Below are 26,896 nucleotides of genomic sequence, written 5' to 3'. Positions count from 1 at the left end.
GAGATCTGCCCTCGCTGATTAGCCTATGCCAGTTACGAAGATATTGGGGTGTTCTGGCTTTATTCTCAATAGTTTCACTACTTCCTCAGTTAGGAAGGAATTCTAGGATCCCTGACCTATTAACACCCGAAGGTATATGTGCTTTTCATTCGCATTCTTTACATTTATCATTGCTGCGGCCACACACTTCTACGATTCCCGCAATTGCTCTGTATCTTGATTTGATTTGATATACTTGCATCGTTGGCATCACAATTCCCTGCTCGACTACCGAGGTCCAGATGAAACATCGAGTTGTGCCTTTTATTGCATTTTTTGCACTCGTACACTCGATAGTTCTTAAGGCAATTGAAACATAAGTTATGAGTTTTCATTACTTCATTTTTATGAATGGAAGCGACAGGGCTAATGCAAGTGCCATTAACAATTAGCACTTGTAACGGAAATAGTGTCTTCCGTAGTTCTCAAAACGAATTCATTCAAAAGTAACACCCGAAATCGAAAAACGCCACCATATTGCAAATGACGTGAAGTGTCAACAAACTAATATCTGTCACCCATTCAATTGCGCATCGGACTCGTTGTATATTGCTTGATACACATCCGTGTAATCAACATGATTTGACAGCTCTCTCACTTCGCACGCAGTCATTCCACTGTTGTGTTTCAAGATTTACTTGAATAACCGTATGCCCTTAAGCGCTCGTTGCGCCCTCTACGCCCGCAAGAGACAACCCCACTTATGTTGTCACGAGTCGTCTTCGTTGGTGTGCCGTCAGGTGGCAGTTCTCTTGACAGTGGAATAAAAATGTTCAATGAAAATTCAACATTATATGGTTTTGGAAAAGACGAAAGTTGTCGAAGCAACTCAAAGTTTCCTGTTGCAAAAACAGTTGAATGTGCCATCGCAGTTCAGCCCGCAATGACGTTTCCATTCAAAAAGCTCAAAATCAAATGGAACGGGTTTCACCGCGGTCCTGGTCTTTCTGAGCGCATAATAGCACGCGGCTAATAGCTGCGGACTATATAGCGCCGCGAACATCGTAAACTCCGCGACGACGAGGGCCGTGAGTGTCGTTCCGTTTGCTTGTAAGCATCTAAACTGTGAAAACCGAATTTTGAGGAGGCAATTGTTTGGGAAATACTTTATGTAATTGTACGGAATGTAATTTAATGGAGAATTCTCTTTGTTTCTCAGCTGATTTGACATTTTGTCTCAATGTTCTTGTAGTAGCGGCGTGGTTGTCGCAAGCGAAGTGCGGTCGAAATTCTGACGTAGCGAATAGCAATCGCGGTTAGGCGCAAATATTTAATGAACACTTGCCCAGGCTTGCGAGCGCTAAGTGTCCGCAGCAAATGTCGCAGTTGTTTCCATTTGCAGTTGTCAGATGTGACAGCTTATTGTTGGTCATATTTTGTGTTAAGCTTAAGAGGAATTTCTAGTGGCGCACGTAAATTGAAATCGACGCTATTTAAATTATATCCATCGATAAGTTTGTTTAGATACCGTACGGTGTTGTTGTCTGTAATTTAGGTGCAATAGCTATATTTAGAACAGTGTTTTCACAGTGAAGAGACGTGCATAATTTGCTGTTGCTGCGTTAAGTGAATGTCGGAGGAATTGGTTTACTGTTTCGAACCTAAAATAAAGTTGGTCGCGAGCTGGTTTTGTTAAACAGAATCGGAGCTTCCTATTGGTGATTTTAGTGAACTGCTTGGACGAAAGTTGAATGCGCGATTATATTTAGGCACGCTGTCGCCATTAATGATGTGATTGTCAAAGTTTGTTTACGGATCCCACTTTTGGTAATTTGAACTACCAAGTTGTAAATGTTAAGGAATAATACTTACTGACTAAAGAACTAAATAATTACTAGCTGCAAAAGAAAGTTGTTTTCCCTTATTTGCTGCAGCCTGTGGTCTAAGGCACTAAGTTGTCATAGCGCAACAATTTGTGTAGAAGTATCCCCTCTTTTTTAACCTCCGCTACGTTTATGCATTTATCAACATATCTATGTTGGGAAAAAAAGTTCATTTAATCTATCTTCTGTTAACCAAAAAGGGCTTATGATTAGTTTCTGGAATGTGCACACGCTTCTCGACGATGCTACCGAGGGCCACAAAATGCTGGCTTTCTTTAACTTGGCCAGCAATTTCAGTGATATTCACCTTGGTTCTAGGCGAACCGAGTTGTTGTAACTCCAGAGATTATTCCTTTTCCCCTTGTGACACGGTGCTATTGTACTCGGGAAAGCCTATCGGTAGCAGAAAAAGGAGAAGGGTAATTTCTGTAGTCATTGACACGCAGTTCATGGGAGGAAGCTGACACCAATGATGAAAGGTTCGAATATAGGTTCTGCAGCATGGTCAGTTTTGTTTTCAAGTTCTTCCGGTCGTGTTTTTAGTAGTTCCTGACGAAGATCCAGTATACGATTTTTCCTGGCCGCCCTGACATTCTATTCTAAATGTAATCTCTTGGCAGGAGTTCACGTAATATTCTTCATTTTTTTGGCGAATTCGTCTGTTTCTTAATTTATTAGATGAGTGTTGTGCAGAAAATTATTCCACCAATAATTGATTGGTGCTCAGAGGTGGCGGCGAGGAAGATGGGGCGGCAACCCTATCGGCCAAACCAAAACCAAGTGGTCGAGGAGAACCTGATTGCCGTGATTCAGTAGGCGAATGCTCCAAAGACATAATCAGGGCGATCAGAGCCGAGTCTGCACGGGGACTCATCTGAAGTGGCAAATTGGTCACGAAACCTTACCAGGGGTATACTGGTACCATGGGAAAGCCCCTGGACTCACATACTTCGGGTGAACTCCTGTTGTATGTGAGGACAGCTCGGTTATTTGCGGTTGGCCCCCCTAGTGGGAGTTTCATGGTTGTTGTGGTTATGCTCTAGCGAGAAGAGACCTTCGGGCCTCGACGTGGTGTTGCGTATCAACACGGGTGCCTTACTCCATAGTTCGGTAGAGATTTAGGTAATTCTTACATGCACCAGTATGAATGCTAAGCCATGCACTTGGTATAGACAGGTACCCTTGTTGCTTGTCTCAGCGGGGCTCTGATTGTGGTCACAAAATCAATCCGTGTCTGAAGAGGATCGTAGGATTAAGTCTCACGACAGGTGCCTACGTAAAACACCATGGGCTTTACCAATAATTGATTCAATTGTTAACTGCAAAGATCGATTAATAATCGATTAGTCGTAATCAAGAGCGAGAAACTAACCTTTTCAATTTTCATTCGTTGTTCAAACCTAGCAACTAAAAGTTAAAAATCGTATTGCGGCTCTTCGTTGGTTTTGTAGACCGTATATTTTGGAAAAAAGGGTTTTCGTTCGGGGGATTTCGACGGAGTGAAATCCCAAACTATTGGGTTGCCGAAGGTGAAAATTTCTCACCTTTGGGGTTATAATGTGAAAATGACAAAGCAATATCGGGAAACTGAATTAACATACTAAAAACAAACTTCAAAATATTGTCTTCAAACAGCACCAAAAATTAAAATTTTGTGCGTTCTAGAAATCCTTGCCGCTTTTTTTCAAAATGATGTGCAACAAGGCTCTAAACAATGAATGAATAATTCTAACCAGCATTGTACCTCTGACCTTCTTCTTTAACTCCGCCCCCACCTTCAGTTCAGCTTGTCAGTTACGCCTGAATAATCCGCAGTTGACTGGCGGGCATAACGTGAATGAGAGGCAGTTGATCAGTGAGTTTTGACTGTTAGATGGCCGGTGATGGAATGGAAACTGATTCGGCGAACCGGCTGTTTAGGCTGTGATCGTGGATTTCATGTTTGCTTAAGCTTTGAGAGCTTACAAAAGCCACCAAGAAGTTAAGAAACGCTCTGAAAGCTGAAACAGAAAGTGACTTCCAACATTTCACGAGCAGTCAACAGTCCCTATCATATCAACGACCATTCTATATGGAGGGCTACCAAAAGGCTGAAGCAACCGGCACAGACTCAGCTACCATTATGGCTACCTAATGGAAATTGGGCGGGGAGCGTTGCCGATAAAGAAGCAGTGTTTGCGGCTTATCTACAGGGCGTTTTCCAATCAAATTCCTCGGGTATTGATCCACTTTTATCCATATTACCTCTTGCTAGGCCAGTAAGCGGGTTTTGTATAGGAATGAACGACGTCCTCAATTGCTTACTGGAGAAAGTCAATTCGAAGGATTCTTCTGGCTTTGAAAAAAATACCGGCAAATGGTCAAAGAGTTAGCACCTATCGCTACAAAGTATCTTACTCAGTTATTCAATTCGATTGTTCAGTTCGGTTACTTCCCACGGATCTGGAGAACATCTTTTGTTACAACGATCCCCAAGGCTATCAATAATTCTCCAACATCAATTTTGTTTCCGCAAAAAGGCATAGCACGGCGGAAGAAGTTTATAAAATTGCTGTGCAAATTGGCGGAGCATTAGAGGAGAGGTGCGGAAGTTTAGAATTCGATTCAAGAGGAATTGCTTCCCGCTAACGTTCATACGATCCTTGAATATTATCTAATTGGGCATAAGTTTAAAATTCGGAATAAAAACCACAACATCAATGCTGGCGTACCCAAGGAAGCGTACTAGGATCGACGCTGTACCTTATCTACACATCAGATATGCGAATTAGCAGTAATATAGTCACATCTACAATTGCAGGTGATACTTCGTTTCTGGGGTTCTACAGCGCCATTTAAATCATATCGGGAAATGGTTAACATTCACGTTCCGTCGGGAAACCTATCCAACTATCCACTTAAATGGTACCCACTTGGACAAACGGTTTACGTGGAAAAGGCATATTAAAGTCAAGCAGCAACAGATGATTATTAAAGTAAAGGCAGTTATAAAGCCTATCTGGAGATACGGGATCCAGTTATGGAGTTCCTTGAGAACATCTAATATAGAGCTATTACAACGCTTTGACAGTACAACTCATCAAATTTATGTGCATATGATATTACTTAAAATGCTAATTCCTCTTCTCGAGCCCGATACCTCAGAGAAGTTACTATCTCAGTGGATAATACATATCTTGGCTTAATATTTTCTCAAGTGAGGTTTACCCCACCTAAACTCGGAGACCTTTAAGTGTTACACGGTCATCCAGACTATAGAGGTCATGCTGTGCGTCCGTAGTATGTTTGTATATGGTATGCTCATGCAAAAACTTTTGTTTGAAAAAATTGCACATACCATGCGCATGGTATCTAGGCCTCAAAATGCTTTTTATACAGACTTCTGTTTAAATAAAGTTAATAATAGTATATTACCATATTTCTTATTAATATATTTTTTAGAAATTGACTAGAAACTCCCTCTGGAAACATCAAATTCAAGTAGTATAGACTATACTATAGAGCATAATGCTAGCAAGTTTTTTGGAAATGACACTATTACTAACAAAGGTCAAGTTGTCTTTTTTGTGCAAACTCATTGCAACTTAAGACTCTGAATCATGCTAAAGTGGAAAGCCTGACAAATCAAATGCATAAAAATTACGAGCTACACAAAATCATTCATACCTGAAGCGTTCAGTGTCCGGTTTCCCAGCTTGTTATGAACATTTTCTATTAAATTTTCGTAAAACATTTTTTTTTTAATCGAGTAATGATAAAGTGCTTTATTTGGCTTCTATATACACAGTAGCCTCTCGAAACAGCGAGCAAAATAAAACAGGGCTTGTTCGCTATTTCGAACTTGTTCGTTATTTCGAAACATTACTTTGAGGCAGATGTTGCAAAATGTCTGTAACAAAAACAATGATAAATGTAAAAGTTGTATCCCTTTCTATAAAGGTTTTGTGCAAAACAAAACCTTGTTAAAATCAATTCACTCTCTGTATGTCTGCCTGCCAATCTGTCACACGCACTTTCCTTTAAACTGGCTACACCGATTCAAATGAAATTTCGTGGACATATGGGAATTTTGAGATGCTACGCATACAGTCAGTGATACAAATTTTCGTGGCATTTAAAGGGGGCTTCTCCATACATGCATCCCCGCTTTGCAGATTGTAGATTTTTTCACGTGTGGATTGATATGTATGAAAGCTCTCAATTAATTTCAAAAGCAAATTTTCGTTTTGATAAATTGCAAAATGCCCGAGTAAGCTGTGCACATTAAAGTGAGACAGGATTCATTTTCAGAAACTACAAAACCAAAAAAATTGAGAAAAATCAGGGTGATGCGCTTGTATGAGTACTAGGCCTAAAAAATATCGTATTCCGATATCCGGTTATTAGAATTTAAGTTATAGCAGTTCAATTTTTTTTTCGTGCGTATTCACTGCATCTTAAATAAGATGCTAATGTCATAATTATCGAGAATAATTGACATACTAGTGAAATTCTTATTTATGAACAAACTACTTTTCCGTAGTTCTTTTTAAGGTTTTGTGTAAAACAAAACCTTATTTTGTGTAAAATAAAACCTTATTTTGTGTAAAACAAAACCTTATTAAAATCAATTCACTGTCTAACTGTCACACGCACTTTTCTCCAAAACGGTTAAACCGATCCGAACGAAGCTTTATGGACATATGGGAACTATGAATGCACGCATACGTGGAGTCGGGCTCCCCATATATGCAAAGGGGATCTAACAATTTTTTTCACCGAATATAGTTATGTGGCGTATCCGAAATTAATAGCTTTGATGTGAATTGTAAAGTGCGCGAGTAAGGAGTCAAAATGTGTCAAAGAACCTAACCTAAATATCTGAAAAAATCAGATTAGTGCGTTTATATGAAATCTAGGCCTCAAAATATGTCCCATTTCGATATTATTTATTTATTTTAAGTACACTTTAAGCCATGCAAATAAGATGCTGACATAATTACGGAGAATAATTGACATTCGAGAGAAATACTAAAATTCCATTCATGAAGAATCTACTTCTCCCAGCCTTTTTTTGTAATAATATTGTCCTCCTAGTGTGAAGCATATGAAGAGTCGGCTTTTATCAATACATTACTTTCCAGATCCAGTTATTTTCGTTCATGATTCTTTATTGAAAACAGGTTTACGAGATTGTAAACTAGCGGGTTGTTGTCCTAAATTTCTTAGTTATAACTATATATATACTATGTGTTTCACCCGATAATATTTGGCAATCTTTCGTACTTCCCTTATGCGGATAACATTTTGGTGTATTGATTGAATCAAAGTTGTCCCGTTTGGTGGCAAAAACATTACTTGGATATCACCACTTGGTGGAATGTTTTACTTCTGGTACAAAAAAAGTTATTGCCATCGTCGATGAATGACTTTCGATCTATAAGTTAGAGGATTTTCATAGTTGCGCAAAGTTCAGAGGTTGCGATAATGATCAGATTTGATAAATTCAAATCTTTCTTTCTAATGAAAAATGATATAAATGGTTTTACCAATTTTTTGTTTGCAGATAGACTTTCACCAGTCATTTTCAAATGGCTCATTCTTTATCTCTATTTAAACCTATTAAGGAGTTATATACAGTTCTGAAGGCTGAAAAAATAAAAAATATACCAAAACAAATTGAACTGATTATTTCAAGATAGATGACGTGTAGGTTACCATAAAGCCACATGGCGTAAAAGAGTGGAAGAAGAGTGTAAACTTCTCAGAAAGTCGAAGAAGTCCTTTCTTCTTCCTTTATGTTCCAACTGCTTCAGCGTCTACTGGCTTTTACTTTCTAGGAAATCCTCCTCCGTTTGTTAACGGTCTTCTTGATTGCTTGCGTGCTCCCTTAGCGAAAATCTTAGAAGGCTTAATTTCACGTACATTTTTGACATTTTTTTATTCAGAAGAATTAATTGAAATTCAATCAAATTTGGACATTATATTAGTGTTATATTTCGAACAACTTTTGATTTCTTTTGTTAATAATTTGAGCCACAAATAACGAAGTTACGCGGCGTTAATCCGTGGAATGTCGTAACCAGAGTTCTCCAGCTGGATGGGGGGCGACTCCAACTTTTCTCTCAAATCAAAAACTTTTCAATTTTACATTACTAACTTATTTTTATTTTTCTAAGAATATGAACCTCAATGCAGGTTAAAAATTTTGCAGCTGTTGAAAAAATATATTTCAGTTTTTACCGTTTCGAGCTTGAGCCTGAACCCGATAATCGTTTGGTTCTACCCTCATAAAATCTAAAGGAATACGAATTTCGTTTTGAAATTTGCAGTTTATGTTGGGATAGCTAAGTTAACGACCTATGCTATAAAAAACAAGTCGGAAATCCGGAAGATAGACGCTTCAGGTATGAAAGGTCTTGTTTGTTTCTGATGTAAGTATATTTCGAGTGTAGAACTATCCCACTTGTATGTAACCCGTAATGCATATGTACATTTAGCATATCAAACTACTCACTATAATGTGGTATTGATATTTGGTATTTTGAGTTGCAGTACGATTTTGTTTAAACTTGTAGGTATCATGCGTCATACTATAGTCCATATGACTAGAAATGTTTGTAACTAGGATAAATTAAATGGGGGGAAAGTCATCATAAAGACTTTTCATTTGATACCCAAATTGACTATATTCGGTGAAAAAATCTTACAACCCCCTTTTGCATGTATGGGGACCACTCCTTAACGTTAACGTATAAACGTATAACTTACTGTACGTAGGAGCGTTCGGAGTTCCCACCTTCTCACCAAATTTCGTATCAATCGGTATAGCCGTTTCTAAGAAAAGAGCGTGTGACAGAGACAGACAGGCAGACAGAGGAGACAGAGCGCTCGAGTCACCTCGTGATCTTCCTACCACCTCAGTTACCATACTAAAGTAAAATATTTATCTATATATATAAAAGAAAGTGGTGTTAGTTACACTATTTATAACTCAAGAATGGCTGAACGGTAGAAAATTGGTGGAGAGGTAGCTTAGAACCAGGAGACGGACATAGGATACTTTTTATCCCGCTCGACCGCGTTTCCGTGAAGTCCTGATAAAACGTGGTATAACAAAGACGCATCTGACATGGAATAACAAAACGCAATTGACAGCTAAACCTAATTTTGTCTATGGTTAAGTAGAAAATTTGATAATATAAATTTTGTCAGAAATATATAATCATCAGTAATTTGTATTCTCTTTGAATCATTATTAACAATGCCGCGACCAACACGATCGAATCTTTCCCGACAAAGCCGTAATGCAACAAGGATACGAAACATTGTGAATGAAGTGACTGAAGAAGCACAAGGAGTTGCCCTGAAGAGCACCGCGTTAGTATGGCTCAACTTCGTGCTTCTCAGTCACAACAGCAAAGCGAGGCGGCCCGTGAAACGGCTCGGTTGGCAATTCGAAATCGTCGAGCCAATAACAGAGATCAACAAGTAGATAATTTTCGACGCACAAGAAGAGATTTATCAAGTGCTGATTGGAATCGAGCAGCGTTTCGATATGATCGACGGCAAGTATTCCAAACGATAACCACATGTGTTTATTTGGCGGTGTATCTGGAGAATGGTCAACGAGTATATTTCACGGCTTCGAATGTTGTTCAGCGTGCTGAAACACCTCCAGCGACAACATTGACCAATTTCTTCGCGATCTGCCAAAGCGGTCCGAACTTTGCTTTACTGGGAGGTGCCATGTTATTACACTTGAAATGCTTCATCGAAGAATTTTCAACGACGGAAGCAAGGCGATACGATTCCTGGTTATCCGGATACATACAGTCGATCCAAAGAATGATGAATGCTTCTATTTGCAGTTGTTGCTGGTAAATGTGCGTGGGCCAACGTCATTTTAGTGACTACGGACTGTTAATGGTAGAATATTCCCAATATATCGTGCTGCAAGTGAAGAATTCAATTTACTAGAAAACGATGCCCATTGGGATACGACAATCGTTGAAGCCATTATCTCTGCATCTTCAAGTCCGATACGCACATTATTTGCAATCATCATTTCGACATGCTTTCCATCGAACCTATCTAACCTGTGGCATAAATACAAGGATAATATGTCAGAAGATATTTGACATCAAATACGTGTCAGTTCCAGAAATCCCGATCTTGAGATGAATAAGGAGATACATAATCGGGCTTTACTCTTGATCGAAGACATGTGCTACCTTAGGTGCGGTAGTTTATTAGTCAGGTTAGGAATGCCAGCGCCAAATCGTGAAATGAATCTTCTTTTTCTTCAGCCTTTGTCCCGTTCACTCGCATTTAATCGAGAATTGGAACGGGAACGTGAATATGATGACCAGGAATTAGATTTAGTAGTTCAAACGAATGTACCAGTGTTGAATCCCCAACAAAAGGAAGTTTATGATACACTAATGAAGGCAATTAGTGATGGAAATGGTGGTTTATATTTCTTGGATGCCCCTGGTGGAACTGGCAAGACATTGCTCATGTTAGTAGTTTTAGCGACTGTTCGTGCGAGACCCAACATTGCGCTTGTGGTTGCTTCTGGAATAGCAGCCACATTGTTAGAAGGATGCCGTATCGTTCATTCAGCATTAAAATTACTGTTAAATCTTCAAACTATTGAAGAACCAAAATGTAATATTTCAAAAAACTCCGCAATGGCCAAAGTTTTATCGGCATCGAAAATCATCTGGGACGAATGCACAATGGCGTATAAACGTGCATTAGAAGCCACTTAATCGAACATTGAAAGATCTACGCAACGACTGGAGATGTTTTGGAGGCGCAATGATTTCAGTATCTGGCGATTTCCGCCAAACAATCCCAATAATTTCAGGATCAACGGCTGCCGGCGAAATAAACACTTGCCTCAAATCATCGAATCTATGCCGCTATGTGGAGAAACTCCAGCTGACAACAAATATGAGAGTTGCATTGCTTAATGGTACATCTGCTGAAGATTTCTCTGAGCAATTGCTGATTATCGGTAATGGTCGAGTACCTGTCGACGAATCGAGCGGATTGACTTTATTTCCTGAGAATTTCTGTAACTTTGTCTCATCGAAAGACGAACTTATTAACAAAGTATTCCCAAACATCATTACTAACTACAAAAATAATGAATCGTTGAGTTAGCGAACAATTTTAGTGGCTAAGAATAAAGATGTAGATGACCTTAACTACATATTTCAGAATGATATGATTGGAACAATGCATTCTTTCAAATCCATTGACTGTGTAACAAATAAAGATGCGTTTGGTGGTAAGTAAATTGATGAAGAATGTGATTTACGCGACGATACTCAAAGGAAAATTCGAAGTCGAGGAAGTTCTCATTCCGAGGATCCCGATGATCCCAACCGATATGCCGTTTGAATTTAAAAGACTTCAATTACTGATCCGTCTTGCATTCGCCATGACCATTAACAAATCACAGGTAAATCCTTGAAAGTTTGTGATCTGAATCTGGAAAATCAATGTTTTCCACACTGTCAATTATATGCGGCATGTTCATGGATCGGAAGACCATCTACGTTGTTTCTTCTTGCACCTGATAATAAAACAAAAAATGTCGTGTATCACAAGGTGCTTAATTGAAGAGTGCAACCTATTAAAAAATCATTGAAATACTTGATAAATAAAAAAATTACATAACGACGAAATCTATGAGCGATACCATGAACGTCCGGTTGTGGATAAAATCCGGCTCAATAGGTTACGGTGGGCGGATCAGTTAATCCGTATGGATGAGGAGCCCGGAAAGTCTATAAGCTATGGTAGAAAAAAAGACGAGGCAGACCCTGCCTAAAATGGAGCGATGGCGTAGGTCAGGACGCCAGACAGCTTTTAGGGATATCGAATTGGTGGACCTCGGCGCAAAACCGGGATGTCTGGAGTTCCTTATTAAAGCAGGCCTAGACCGGATACCGGTTGTTGCACCGTTGATGATGATGATATATATATATATATTACTTTATTTGTCCGTAGTCCCTTGGAGCATAAAGCAGCTAAAGAGAGAGGTTGTGACTACTACCGACGTTACGCCACTATTTGAGAACGTAATACGATAGAAATGTCACATGGCAGCGAAACAAAAGAATAGTCAGAGCTGCTTCAAAAGCTTACAGACTAGAATTTCCGTTAATTTTTATCGTGTCTTGCGAACAGATCCATAGATGATTTCAATAAGCAAAATCGTGATCAATTGGTTGAATCACTGTATGTGTATGCCTGCATCAGTAACTGGTAGTGGACTTTATATTAGTCATATGTTTATTTGTTTAGGTTGAACATAATAATTATCTACAATATATACATTTTGGAGTTTGGAAACAAATGAAGAAAGATTCAGAATTGTTAGCTATGTATGTTCGCTTCTGTTCTCTCGACTTGTTTTACTTCCTATTCGATACCGACAGGTGAACCCGATTTTTAGAAAGGTTGTTCCGGCAAAAATTCTACATAAAGATCTTTAACTTGCATATTGACCATTATACACTGTTATCTATGATATTATCACACATTTACGAATTTTGTTGATACTTTTATTTCAACGTGTTTGATTTATCATCGTCATCTACGGTGCAACAACGGTTGACATTTTTATGTTTGTCACTGTATGTGCTTGCCTTTTGTAACAGGGAGAGAGAGAATGGATTTTGAATTTTTTAATTTGTATTAAATTTTTTGTTTATAACAGCTTGAGTTATGCGCTATTCATCATCAAACGATTCGTTACTAGAGGCGAGGCATCAGATGAGTTAATGACGTGTTGTGAATGAATCCATCCCAAAGGCGTGTAAAAGATTCATCATCGTCAACGGCGCAACAACCGCTCATCACAACCTGTTGAGCTGGATTTTATACACAATCAGACGTCATGGTATGGCTCAGAGATTTCGTCGTTATATAGACTACGAACTCGTCCATCCTCATATACGTGGCCGAGAATTCTTCGGAGAATTCTTTCCTCGAATGCGGCCAAAAGTTCGCAATTTTTCTTGCTAAGAACCCAAGTTTCCGAGAAATACATAAGGACTGCAAGATCATAGTCTTGTACAGTAACAGCTTTTGTTGGCTTCAAACAACCGTGTGTGGATTTCATCGTTATAGCTGTTATCGGTTGTGATTTTCGAACCTAGGTAGGAGAAATTTTCAACGGTTTTAAAGTTGTAGTCTCCAATCTTTATTGTTTTCGTATGACCAGTGCGATTCGATGCTGTTCGTTGTTTGCCTTTTGGCACTGGCGTTGCCACCATGTACTTCGTCTTGCCTTCATTTATGTGCAATCTGAGATCTCGCGTCGCCTGCTCGGTCTGGATGAATCTAGACTGTACATCTCGGGTTGTTCTTCATACAATATCAATATCGTCAGCGTAGGCCAGTAGTTGGGTGGACTTGAAGAGGATGGTGCCGCTCGTATTTACGTCTGCATCGTGACACACTTTCTCCAGGGCCAGGTTAAAGAGGGCGCATGGTAGGGCATCCCCTTGTCTTAGACCTTTGTTGATGTTGAATGGTCTCGAGAGTAATCCTGGTGCTTTTATCTGGCCTCACATTGGTCAGGGTCAGCCTAGTAAGCTTTATTAATTTCGTCGAGATAACGAATTATTTCATGGCCGTGTACAGTTTTACCCTTGCTATGCTGTTATAGGCGGCCTTAAAGTCGATGAAAAGATGGCATAACTGATGCCTATATTCCAACAACTTTTCAATCGCTTGCCGTAGAGAGAAAATCTGATCTGTTGGTTATTTGCCTGGAGTAAAGCCTCTTTGGTATGGGCAAATGATGTTCTGGGCGTATGGAGCTATCCCGCCTAGCAAGATAGCGAAAAATATCTTATAGATGGTACTTAGCAACGTGATACTTCTATAATTGCTGCACTGCGTGATATCCCCCTTTTTATGTATGAGACAGATAATGCTCTTCAGGTGGTTGTGTAGATCATTTGTTGATGCTTCATCTTCAGGGCATCTGATAGCTGCGGTTATTGCGGCATCATTTCCCCCTTATACCATAGGTGTTACGGAGAGCTGTGTTGTGAATGGCTTCGGTATTCACTCTCACCTGATTGTCAGAGGGGATTGTAGGTGGTGTTGTAATTCGAGCTCGGAGCACTATGCCAACGAGATAGTGATCCGAGATATTGGCCCCCTATATGATCTGACATTCATCAAGGCTGTGAGCGTTCAATCAGCACGTGGTCAATTTGGTTGAAAGTGGTCTCGCCTGGAGAGGTCCACGTATGTTTGTCGACCGCTTTTCGCGCAAACCAGGTAATTCCAACAACCATTTCATGCGATACTGCTAACTTAATACACCGCAGTCCATTGGTATCCCTATGTAAGCTATGGGAGCCGACGTATCGGCTGAATACGGGCTCCGTATTCTGACTGTTGAAATCATACTTGGGATAGGCTTCGAGGGTCCGCTTAACTGCAGGCTCTTCTGTAGGGACTTGAATGTTTATGAGGCTTTCATTTTTAAATTTGCCTCGCAAGAGCAGATTGCATAGCTATTCGCTTATGTTTTCAAAGAAGATAACAGCAGGTTTCATTTTTTGGCTGACTAAGAAACCTACTCCGAGCACATAGTTTACTGGATGGCTGGTACAATACATGATGTACTGACTCTTCTCCAGGAAACCGGTCCCTGTCCAACGCATTTTATGCAATGTTGTTACATCACCCCTATATTGGGACAGGGTATCGGCTAGTTGCGTGGCAGCTCTATCTCTGTACAGGGAGTGCACGTTCCATGAGAAAATGCGCAAATCGTTATTCCGTTGTCGTTGCCGAGTTCGCCGTTGTATAGTCCATCCTGTCCGAGGCTCCTTCTGTGGCTTCGTAGAGTTTTCCGTGTAGGGTTGTCAGCCCTACCCAATCCCCAAACCTGGAGGACCAGTTAGTACAATTTGTCTCGTTTTTAATCGCGGGAGACTCATCTTCATGCAGGTTTTCGTTAAGAAAGAGCTCCCAGCGGTCACCACGTGGAGGTGGAGATAGGGTTTGGTAGTAGAGCTGTTGTTGGTGGTTCAGCAGGCGTTTCCCAGGTTTTATGCTCCATCGTACCAAACCACGTTTTGCCTGGGACCTATATTACCCACTTTTGATGTACACCGTTAATAATGGAACATCACTTAAATATTCACCTGTGAACTTTTTGGAAGCTGCGATTCTTTTAATTATTTTCGATCACTTTTCCATACATTTCGGTCTCTATCTCAGCCATGACTTGACGAACACGTCCCTTGGCGAAGCCCTAAATAAAAAAAATCTAAACGTGTGAGATCGCATGATTTGGGTGGCCAATTGATATCGTCAAAATCGAAATTATGGATTCTGGAATTATTTCATGCAATAACCTGATTGTGGCAGTTATTCTTTGATATGTTGCCCTGTCTAGTTGAAACCACATACTCTGCAGGTCAATATCTTCAATTTTTGCGAAAAAAAACACGTATCTTGGTTTGGTAACGGCCACCATTGACAGTAAGAGTCAGTCGTTGCCTTAATTTTCAAAGCAATCCTGAACAATGACTCTCCCAGCCCATAAAGCACACCAAACTGTTACTTTCTTAGTATGTAATGACCTTCCTTGATTTTTTGAGTATTAACTCTTCCCCACATCCCCTTGTTTATATACTCAGAAAGATGAAAATCTGACTGGTTACAGAAGATTTTTGAAAAATCAACATCAACTTCCTATTGTTCCAATATCCAATGGTCTCTAGCCTTCAATCCTTGTGTCGATTGAATTTTGTAAAGGTGCAAGTGTAAATCCAAGTTCAAAATTCGTCATAATGAGCCGTATGATAGACCCAATTCTTGAACTCGTCTGGCAATGGTGGATTTTCAGCAAGACTATCTCATGCAGCTGCAATATTCTCAGCTGATCATAAACATTTTCCGTCGGCTTGAATTTGTTTACAATACTGCGAATGGTTTGCTTTGCTAGATTTTATATAAGTGCACCATTGTGGATTTTTCCAGATTTTTCGGTTGGATAGGTTCTGAGACCGAGGCCAGTTTCACTTTTTGGGCACACATTTCGATTCTTCATTCCTCTGGCTTGACCCAATATCAAAGATATGATTAGTTTAGTACTAACCAATTCCTTTCATTTGATACTCCACACGACTTTATTTGGTGAACAAAAAAAATGTACAGACATCTTTCGCATATATGGGAGCCCCCCTTAACCCCAACGCAAGATAATGCCACTTGCTGCATGTAAAGGGACACACGGATCACTTGTTCTCACCAAATGAGAATTGGTTCAGCAGTTTCTGAGTAAATCAGGAGTGACAGACAGACGGACAGATAGACACATTGAATTGATTTTAATAAGGTATTGTTTCATAAAAAATGTGACGGAAGCTGCGCTCTTCATGGAGCAACTCCCTAAGAAACATTGCCCCTCTATTATTGCCTTCCTGGATTTAGAGAAGACGTTCGATCCACTGACTACCCGGTTGGGTTTAACTACACTACCGAGATCCGGTGTTCGCCAAGAAAGTACCAATTTGAGTGAAGGCAGATTTAATGCCCTTAATGCGTCGAGAGCTATGAAGCTGCTTCCCGGTGATCTGAAGGCCGTCAATGTAGACGGTGTAAGAGAAACCAGAGCGGGAATCGGCTTACTTTCTGTCGCAATCTGCGATGCGATAATTTTTTTTTCATTTCCTAGGAAAGGTCTCAAAAAAACATATTCATATGATTAAATTAGACAGTATGGGAGTTGATTTGGCAGCCTTTCTTTTACCAGAAAAGCAAAGGAAGGGGCTTCTTTTATTGCCTACAACTTTCTTATTTAAAACAAATACACACCATATTTCGGGGATCAGTTTTTTTCCTTCCACTTGAAGGAACAAGAGACTAGGAAAGGGAAAAGAAACTTATTTTGAAATGGTATAGGCGGTATGTTTTGGTTTTTGGGGATTATTTGTTTTTCTTTCTTGTGAAGGAACAAAACACTGAGGAAGGGCAAAAACTTATTTTCGAAAAAAAAAAACGTTTTTTTTTTGTTTTTGGAGGTAAAGCTGATTTGTTCAATTTTTTATACAAACCAGTGTTTGATTCTTGAGATGTTTTCTAATAAAGTCTTATTTTAAATTCACGATCTATTTAAATATTGTGTTATTTGCATTTTTTTTTGTATGAATTTATATTTAATATTTAACATATTCTTGGTTCTAATATAGGATGTCTTCTGTGTTGTATGCAACGAATTCATCATTGTATTAGGAATGGCACAGTTTTAAAGCTAATGTAGCGCGAAGTGGACCATTTTCGGCTTGGGTACGTTCTTATATGCAACTCACAACGGCTGTAAAATAGTTTTTCGCATAAACCGAATTTCAATATGGTATGTTTACATTTGTATTCATTGTATTTATGATGCCTATGATAATTTTTCATAAATAACTTGATAGGAAAAGGAAACATTTGTTCTAGTTGACAATGTGCCAACTAAAAAAGCAATTGATGGTTCGATAATCATGGAGAGTTCAAATTATTTTAACTTGACTGAACTAGAAGTATGTGGCGGCGATAAGGAAATTTCGAAAAACAGTCAAAAAAAAACATATCCAACGGTTCGATGCACAACCGATATTTTTTGCTGGCTGAAATGTGTGTATGAAAGCGTAAGGCTGAAAGTAAAAATTGAAAATCCTGAAAAAGCGACTTTGCCCATAATGAAGCAATATCTTAAGTAAGACTTTGTAAATAATTGTAACTAAGGGGGTTATTTAAAGTTTACTGTCCAATGCAGATTCATTCGAGATGATGTTCCGAGCTGCACTCGATTTCCAAATAGATGTTACATCTTATCAAGAAATGTTACGAGAACGTTATTACTTTTTAAAGGCTTAAACAGAAATTTTACGGATGTAATTTATCGAAGTAAATATTGTTGGAGTTTTTCTAATTTTTCTATATTTTCAGACACATGAATATCTTTCCCAGCTAAGTGAACTTCTTACTATCTATACAACTTTGGAATTAATATATTCTACTAAGTTCGAGGAATCTAAGATAGCAGTGGCAAACAGAATATCTTTAAACTATGATGTCCACTTAAAAGTAGACTTTCATTACAAAAATTGTTTGAGAATATAGCTTTTTTTTTCAGGAATTCGACCAGATATATATCATTAAAATTTTAATATCAATTAAGAATTTTTACCAACAGAAAGAAGTTATGCGAAAGTTATTTGAGTAATGCACTTTCTTTTCCTTTGGACTTTATGAATCTAAATATTTACTTAAATAAACTTATATTTTAGGAAATATCTTAAACGGAAATGCGTATGCGCTTCACAAAAAGAGCTGCCTGATAAAATCTTTGTAATGTACCTGATAGCTTATAAGTATTGGATATCGCTTGAAGATGATCTAGATGAAAAATCTAAAATAGAAGACATTGCAAATGCATTTATGAGACCAAGCACTACATTAAGGTAACATGATTTAACGATTTAAACGTGGAAAATAATGGTTTATTTTCAGGAGAAACTATCTTTATGCTCCTTACATTCCTGCTTATAAAGTGACAAACCAGAATGCGACCAAATGTATTTTATCGCAAAGCTTCAACCTTCTATCCCTTACAAAGGTGAGCGCAACAAGCTTTGTTTTTTATTAAATTTCGACAACAGAATAATGAGTGAAGTAAATTTGATTTAATTAGTATCACAATACCATCGGTACTTTCACACCTATACACACACAACTGTTTCCTTGCCAATCATGTAAAACATTAACGTATATTGGTGAAATTGCTAGAAATTGCGGCAATCAATTTTTAATTGTTGGTTTGTAGGATTGAAACGTGGAAGAAATAAGTGTTGTAATTATAAACGTTAACCAAATGATCAAATCAAACATAATCAAAGTACAAAGTACAAGTCGTATCCGAGAATACTCTCGCACTGACTCCATGTACCCGTTGGTAAGGGGTACTACCTTATAAACTCACAACACATTGCCGGGTTTCCACTCTGCCCTGGTTGAAAAACTCAGCAAGCTCGACTTTCTCGTAGTGTGGCCCGTGGAAAATTTCCGAGGTACTCCGTCTAGGATATTCTATGATTGTGGGCTTCGCTGTCCAACATCTGGACTCGTTGAGCCTAGCAGGATTGCATAATACAGCATCAGCAAAATCTTTTTCTGCGTCAGACAAATGTCTGTGCATGTTTCAGACATCAGACAGATGAATGCTTTTGTCAAAATCTTTTTCTGCCGCAGACAGATTACTGTGTGTCGCATCAAAAAGATATCTGTCAGAAAATGTTTGAGCAAGTGGTAAACATCAGACAGACAAACGTCTGTTTTTCGCAAAATCTTTCTTTATCGTAGACAAATGTTTGTGTGTCTCACACATCAGACAGACATTACATTCGTCTAACGCAGACATTTGTCTGTCTGATGTTTTACGCATAGTACAAATTCATCTTGTCGTTCCCAGTGGACGTTAGCAAAACTGTCGTGTCGTGCCGTACCATGTCGCTCTCAGTGTGCGCGCTCCTTTAACCCTTCTGTGTTTAATCTTGAATTTAACTTAGTATTCAGGATCAGAATTTACATCGAAGGAAAGTGCCAATCTTTATCCGTTTAGGCTTTGTAGGCAAGGTGAAATTACCCTCGGTTATTACCGATTCGATTATCTCAAACGATTGGGGCTGCAGAAACTCCAAGGCTGAGAAATGCGCCTGGATTAGCAATGCCAGGGTTTCATCAAAAGATTCTATAGAGGAGCACCTCCACTTCTTCTGCTTCAAAATTTCAAAGCACAATTTTTAAGATTTTTTTCTGCAATTACACAAACTTTGAAAAAAAAGAAGGTCAAAATTGTGTATTTCATGTGAAGAGATATATGAGGCCATCTTCTTATAAAGTGAACTCATATGAACGGCGAAGTTGGGGGTTTGGAAACACGTATATCAAGGAATATTTTGAATTTTTAGCTAGCGCCCAGGGTCGACTTGTTTATAATATTATATTTTTATATACATTTTTCTGTAAAATTCGGAAATTTTTTTTTATATTCTTTACACTTTTGGAGGTATATTGTTTAGTTTTCTTTAGAACAGACCAACATGTTTTTAGTTTATAAAAATCGGTCTAGTAGATTTCGAGAAAAACGACCAAACGTAATTTTGAGAAAAACCCGTCTAAAGTTCTTTTTTTGTTGGTTACTTGCTTTAGAAATTCTGGGATTTTATTTCTGCTGCTCGGCTAAGGTTTTCATCTATCTAATTATTTTTGTCTCTAAAATTGGCGGTTCTGGGATGCGAAATAGAAAATATATTATACGAGCCGGACTTTTGCATTACAAAGATTGTCTGCAGTATACAATTTGGCCTTTACTGTTTTCAATGGTAATTATTCAGAAAAAGATCCTACGCTCCCTATTTTTAATTGCATAAATATTATGCAGTTTATCGCTCTGATTATTTATACACGGGGGTGACATCTAGTATTTTTTTGTGCAAAATGGCCTCTGCTGCAAAAAAAAAAAACGTTTGTTTTGGACCCTTTACAAACTTATTTGCATTTTGCTCATATTTTTCGGATTTAGAATAAACATTTCCAAAAGACTAAAGGCTCAGTTAAGAAACCTCTATCAGAAGTAGTCGTAGGGGTTGGCGTTGTGTCAGAGCAAGTTATAATGGAGCCAAAGTCAGTATGTGCGGAGCCGATCGTTCATCACATTGTTCATCAAGAAAAGGTCAATTCGATCCATTTGTGGTAACCGATAAATTACATAAATTCGTAAATATTTTTTTGTCGTTAGGATAGGAATTTCTCCACAATTTTTATCGCGTTAGAAAGCTTATTGAATGAAAATTTTTTTTTCGGAAAATTTGACCATTTATATTATTATTTTATAGAGAGTATTAAAAATTTGAAATCAGAAAATTAAAATTAACTACCATGTCATCTATGTCGCCAAAAAGAAAATGAAAACAATCTAGTTTTTTGGAAAATTTTATATTGCTTTATGTATTTTGTGTTGTCGGAAATACAAATATGCCTTAGAGCATGGGAGCAAGTTTTTCAATAATTATCTTGACAATATTTCATTTCTCGGTCATACTCTTTGATCTTGTGTTCGGGTAGCTTGGTAGAGCACTAGGCTGTCGTACGGAAGGTCGCGGTTCAAATCTCAGTGGTAGCAGTGGGATTTATATCGTGACTTGATGCAGATACCAGTCGACTCAACTGTGAATGGGTACCTTAGTCCGGTAATAATCACGGGCGGGTGGAATTGCCTCCTACGTGGACTGTAATTCTGTAATGTCCCGTTACGGTCTTGAATGAAGTGCGCTAATGCACTACAATACCCTGTTCTAATTGGATTGTCGCGTCAACGATTATTATGATTACTCTTTCATTTTGTGAATGGGCCCTTTCTGATTTCTTCTGATTGTAATATTTACGATTTATTAGGTCTTGTGGGGCGGGTGCTTTGGTCGTGCTGCTCCGTTGCTGCATGCCTGGACAGCATTAAATGTGATGATAACGAGACTGACGCAGTCTCATTGAAATGTGGGCGTGGATGTCCTATACTGCACAAAGGGGTGAATAGGAGAAATATAGATACATACAGGCTTTGTGTGGGTAACGGTTTGAAAACAATCAGGGCAACGATCGTAATTATATTCATCTATATTATTTTTATCTATTTGTTTTGGGTCCTTTGTTGATTGGTACAGGTATAAGTTTGAAAATTATCTTCAGAGAAGTAGAAAAATTTATGATAGAATTTAATTTTTTTCCAGGCTGTTGAGAATGATGAACAACGGACCGGTAGAAGCCCAAGTCGGGATATTATCGTAAGTTATAATATAGTTTGTAGATATAAGTGCGAAGCCTTCATATTTCCAGGAACTGAAGATTTTTCTATTGTTAATCTCTCAGCTTATAAGAGACACCAGAAGTGTAATAAAAAGACATGGGTTTAAGTTACATTAAAGTTCTTGGGATTTTTTAACGAATAATAACAATTACAATTGACACAATTCTAAATTGGAAGCAACATTTTGGAAAAAAATGCTCGGCAAGTGCTCTTGGTGCTCGTCCCAGGCAAATTTTATTTTTTAATCGATTCCGCTAGTTTTAGTTCGGGTCATTACTACTTGTGTTCTAAACAAAACTGTATTTGCACTTTCTTCTTCGGGTTCGCGGTTTGGTAAAGAAAGCAGGAGAAATTGGACGAAGCTTTTCATAAAAAGGGCAATTTCAACAACAAATAAAACCCTTTATACCACAACAACAACCGGATTCATTTTTTATTTTGATTTTTATTCTTTATCTTCAACGTAAATAATCACAAATCAATATTCTATATCATTTCTTAGAAATCATAATTTTAAAAATACTCTACTAATTGCACTCTGAGTGTGAAAAGTGCCCTTAAGAAAGCCGGACGATTTGATGATCGGCTAGACAGGTCGACCTGATGCGGAGAAAGATGCTTTCTGGCAACTTCTCGATGCAAAGAACTGTAACATGCTTGCTGCTGGACATGTGGGTGAAAAGGCAAATGGCAACATGTCATGGGAAAAAGGGTTTGAAGCGCGCAATGAGGGTGGCGAGCGTATAGTCGATTTTGCGGACGCCCATTACCTTGTTCATAAAACGATCGTTTTATTTTCTTACATTTTATAGTGAGAACTGTAAAGTGCAATTCAAATATATTCTTCAAAGACGCTAACATTTTACCACCATCACTGACTGCAAAGCCGTTCCGTATGAGACCTCAACATCTCTCAACATCGGCCGTTGATTACCGTCTTGCGAAACAAGCAACGGATAAAACAGCCTGAGGAACGCATTGGCCTGTCGCGCATTAAATGGTGGCAATTTCGCTAAAAGAAAGAAAAAATCGTCTCACGTGATTATTCACCATTACGAATGCAAAAGAATCTTGGGACCAAGTTAAAAGCACAATCTACAAAGCGGCCTATGCAACCCTCGGGGGAAACCAAGTCGGACAAGCGGTCCATGAATCGCGATACCTGGGTTTCAAATGAAGGTCCAGTAGAATATTCAAATTACCGTCCGATCCGGTTGCTGTCCCATGCCATTAAGATTTTTGAGCGCATTTTTGACAACCGTATTCACGGAATCGTTCAAATATCCGTGAATCAAGCCGGGTTTGTCAAGAGCTGCGGAGCTACTGACGCAATACAAGCAGCGGGGTTACTCATGGAGAAACATCGTAAGAAGCATCGCCCTCTTTACATTGCATTCCTGGATCTAGAAAAATCGTTTGACCGTGTGCAACACGAACTCTTCTGGTATTCTCTACCACAACACTTAGTACCAAAAGAACTCTTGCGCTAGGTTCAATTTCTCTACCACGATCTGAAATATAAAATTCGAAATGTGGCGGATGTATCAAAACCGTTTCGTGTTTCTGTCGGTGTTCATCAAGGAAACACCCTCTCACCACTGCTCTTTGTTTTTGTTATGGACAATGTCACACGGGGCAACCAACGTCCAGCTCTAGAACTGCGTTATAAAATTGCTTCACGTATTAGCGTAACCTGGGTGTGTCTGCTAGTGGCGTATTTAAGAACGTCTGAAATCTAAAATTTACTGCAATGTCGTCCGCCCTGTCGCCTCTTATGGTTCTGAGTGTTGACCGACTATGAAAGACGATGAACGGCGTCTTGAGGTAATGGAGACGAAGATGCTGCTTTAGACTAGTGGCGTGACACGCTTTGATCACATACGAAATGAGGATATCCGCAATCGATATGGGGTTGCATCGATTGTGGAAGAATTGCGAGAGAGGTGTGTTCGATGGTATGGCTATGTAATTCGCCCTAACGAGAATTCACATGTCAAGATAGGTGTGAACATCAAAGTTGATGTTGAGCGACCAAAAGGCTGGCCGAAACGACGAACAATATCTGCAAATTTCTGAAGCATATACGTACATGCCTGGAGAAAATGAAATTGATATTCGAATAACTAGAAAAAGATTTTATGTGGTATAAGGATTCTTATAATTTCAGAGAATTCATTTTATTGATTGAAATAATACAAATGCACAGTAGAAAAAGTCAGTACTAAACAAGTTAGATATTGGAAGCTCAACACTTCTGGTATATAGGTTTTGTTTATCAGTAAATTTACACGAAGTAGACAACTTTGATCTACCATAATCTTGTTAATAATAATAAGATTCCCTTCAAACGTTCGATGGCTTCCCCTATATTATATTTTACTTTTTAAAATACTTCGTAATTCTTAGATAAATTTAAGGGCGATGTCCAGTAAAATTTCTAGGTTAACATATTTTGAGATACATTTTGAGGCGTAGATTTTACATAGGAGCTCCATTGTTAAGTACTATTAACTATTTAAGCGCCCCCTCTCTTTTCGGCCGCTGGGGCGCAACGTGCAGTCACCCCATTATTTTTTCAGATTTTTCGGTTGGGTAGTTTCCCAGAATAACTCCTCTTTCAAATCAAATTCGTACTTTTCAACCCCTTACTCTCATAATCTGCAACCGATGCCACATCTAAGACCTGTTTCGAAACATACTAATCGGTACCTTTCCTTCCCGACTCTATTCTTTGTAAAATTTGCGTTTGCGTTGTAGATGAACATTTTATATTCCAGTTGTAGTTTGGAATGTTTACTGAGCCGTCAGAAAAGGGTTTTGAATTTCAAACTGATTGGGAAATTTTTAATTTCAACATGTTTCTTCGGTTCCAAGATATTTGGTTGTCGTAGATTTCGATTGAAGGGCATGTTTGGTTGTTTAACCTAAAAATACGTAATATGGCAAGACTTCACTTCATTCACTTTAATTCCTATTGTCCCAGTCATTTTGGTTATTCAGATCATCTTGTGGATACCGCGGTGCAGCCTCTGCAGCAGTGTCATCAGCTAGGGTAGAATCAAATAGGTTTCCGTTGGTATGAAACTCTGCCGTGTGTAATGGGGACAGCAAAGTACCAGCAGACTATCTCGAGATACTTTATTCTTGATTTTAGATTCACTCGAAGGGGGGGAAGTAGAGGGAAACGTTGAAAGTTCTCAAGCAGCTACTGTTAAATTTCGAATATGAAGTCATTGTATAGGCCTTGATGGACGCCTGTGATACGCCCAGAAAGGGGGTTGAACCAGTCCTTCCTATTTTCAAATGGGCAATTGACGTGTTGTTCCGTAAAAAATTATAATTGTTGGATCCTTATCCTTCTTCCGGGAAAATTTGAGCATATTTTCGACCAATGGAGTTAGGAAGCTTTTTCAAATAGCACGAAGATAATGTTAGCTGCTTAATATTTCTTAAAGATTTGTGAAGAAACGTAAGCTTCATAGCAACCCGCACATTTTCCATCGGATTCATATCTGGTGACGGGGCCCGGTGCTGTGACTCACTGCTAGACTTTAGCAAACATTTCTGATGAATGTTTTTCATACTTTCTGCGTTCAGAGTTTTAGTAAACAAATAAAGTGTTCCGAATCCGCGTTTACTGAAACATCTCCAAACGTGAACTTTAACTGGATGTTTCAAAGTGCGCTGGAAGCGTTGGTGTCTTGCTATCGACCACGTTCACTTGTAGGCATTTTCTATTTAAAATATGATTTGTCAGTAAAAAATACATTTGAAAAGCTGCGATCGATATTCTCAATATGACTTTCGCTCAAAAAAGTTTTGTCGCTGTAATGTATTATTCGTAACTAGAGGCAATCACTCTTCATTCTGTTGTCATCAAGCTAATTGAAATTCCTTTTCACTCTAGCGTTGAACTCACAACATTACGTTCTGAGGAATTCTCTTTAGTTCGCGGTAGTTGATCGTCTTAAGGGGTAATACTACGTTGTCTCCAAAATAGCAACGGTCATTTTCTATGATTTATAAAAGAAAAATTACTTAATATTTTTTAGTTCTGTCTTTTGTTACCTTTAATATATATATTATATAAACGAAAAAGTTTTCTAAAGTAAATATTAAAACCTAGTGAATATGGATTTTTAACAAAATTTTAATATTTTGTGTGAAACAAACCCTTATTAAAATTGATTTAATCTCTCTCTGTCTGTCAAACCCGATTTACTCGGAAACGACAGAACCATCTAGGCGACATCGACACTACAATACCATTTACCTACCTCGTCGCTACCCCAAAGGAGAACATGAGATTCCGTGCTCATTTGCCGCTAGAGTTGCTCCTATGTATCGTCTTCTCGCTATGCGTTATTAGGAAATGTTTGTTTATTTCGGATGAGTACAATATTTATGGTTTATTTCACTGGAAAATGTTACTATAAAGCTACAGTTCAAATTTTAATCGGTTCAAAATTGGAAGTGCTAGACTTTTGCCCAATTCGAAAAACGTGGTTTCGATAAAAACATGTTTAAAATTTCGAATGTTATTCTATCTCTCTCTTATCGATGATGCCTGGGCCATACAGTAGGTCTTTGAAACGAACATTCTTAGGTCCGGTATTCTTCCTTGGTGAAAACATGCTCTACGGGCTTCTTTAGCCTCTTCAGTGGGAAAACGCTCAGACTGCGCTATATGCATGGCGTCAGCCTCTAAGCAACAGTTGTAAAAATAATATGGCATTGTAATACCAAGTCCATTCATAACTTCCATTACGCCATTATAGGCATCATTAAGATAAATTAGTGCATGGTTTGCAGCAATATCGGGGACAGTTTTACTACTGGAAGCAGATTTAGGACCCATTGATCATACTATCGCCTTAAACTTTTTATTTCTAACATTGAGTAAATCCGTTCAGATAATGCGTTTGTAACTTTATTTAACAAATAAGTTTTGCTTTACAATTATTTTAATCTTCTTTGATTGCGTACATTTTTTTCACCAAATATAGTCATGTGGGGTATCAAATGAAAGGTCTCGACTAGTACTTTCCGAAGCTGGTGTTAGTTTCGACATTTGTTGGAAAGGTGGGGAGTGCGAACCGAGAAACCTGAGAAAGATCAAGAGGCTGATACTATATGCTAGCTAGGCTCCGAAATA

The 26,896-nt window shown here is 38.5% G+C and overlaps 1 protein-coding gene across 2 annotated transcripts in view; it reads left to right on the top strand.

The window, feature by feature from the left end:
* Positions 1-769: 769 nt before the first annotated feature.
* Positions 770-26,896, top strand: part of LOC119650460 (dentin sialophosphoprotein) — a 117,144-nt gene continuing 91,017 nt past the window's right edge. The window contains exons 1-9 of one of the 2 annotated variants that reach the window (XM_038053320.1): positions 770-1,806; positions 17,081-17,244; positions 17,312-17,592; positions 17,653-17,770; positions 17,826-17,963; positions 18,013-18,098; positions 18,167-18,340; positions 18,390-18,495; positions 21,665-21,718. In XM_038053320.1, the coding sequence (XP_037909248.1) occupies positions 17,242-17,244; positions 17,312-17,592; positions 17,653-17,770; positions 17,826-17,963; positions 18,013-18,098; positions 18,167-18,340; positions 18,390-18,495; positions 21,665-21,718 (960 nt within the window). In that variant the 5' untranslated portion in view covers positions 770-1,806; positions 17,081-17,241. The remainder of the gene's footprint in view (positions 1,807-17,080; positions 17,245-17,311; positions 17,593-17,652; positions 17,771-17,825; positions 17,964-18,012; positions 18,099-18,166; positions 18,341-18,389; positions 18,496-21,664; positions 21,719-26,896) is intronic. The other variant, XM_038053319.1, reaches the window with a different exon arrangement.

The sequence above is a fragment of the Hermetia illucens genome, chromosome 2 (genome assembly GCF_905115235.1).
Source record: "Hermetia illucens chromosome 2, iHerIll2.2.curated.20191125, whole genome shotgun sequence".
NCBI lineage: Eukaryota > Metazoa > Arthropoda > Insecta > Diptera > Stratiomyidae > Hermetia > Hermetia illucens.
The sequence above is the reverse complement of the archived record's forward strand: the minus strand, read 5'-3'. Positions and strand labels throughout refer to the sequence as shown.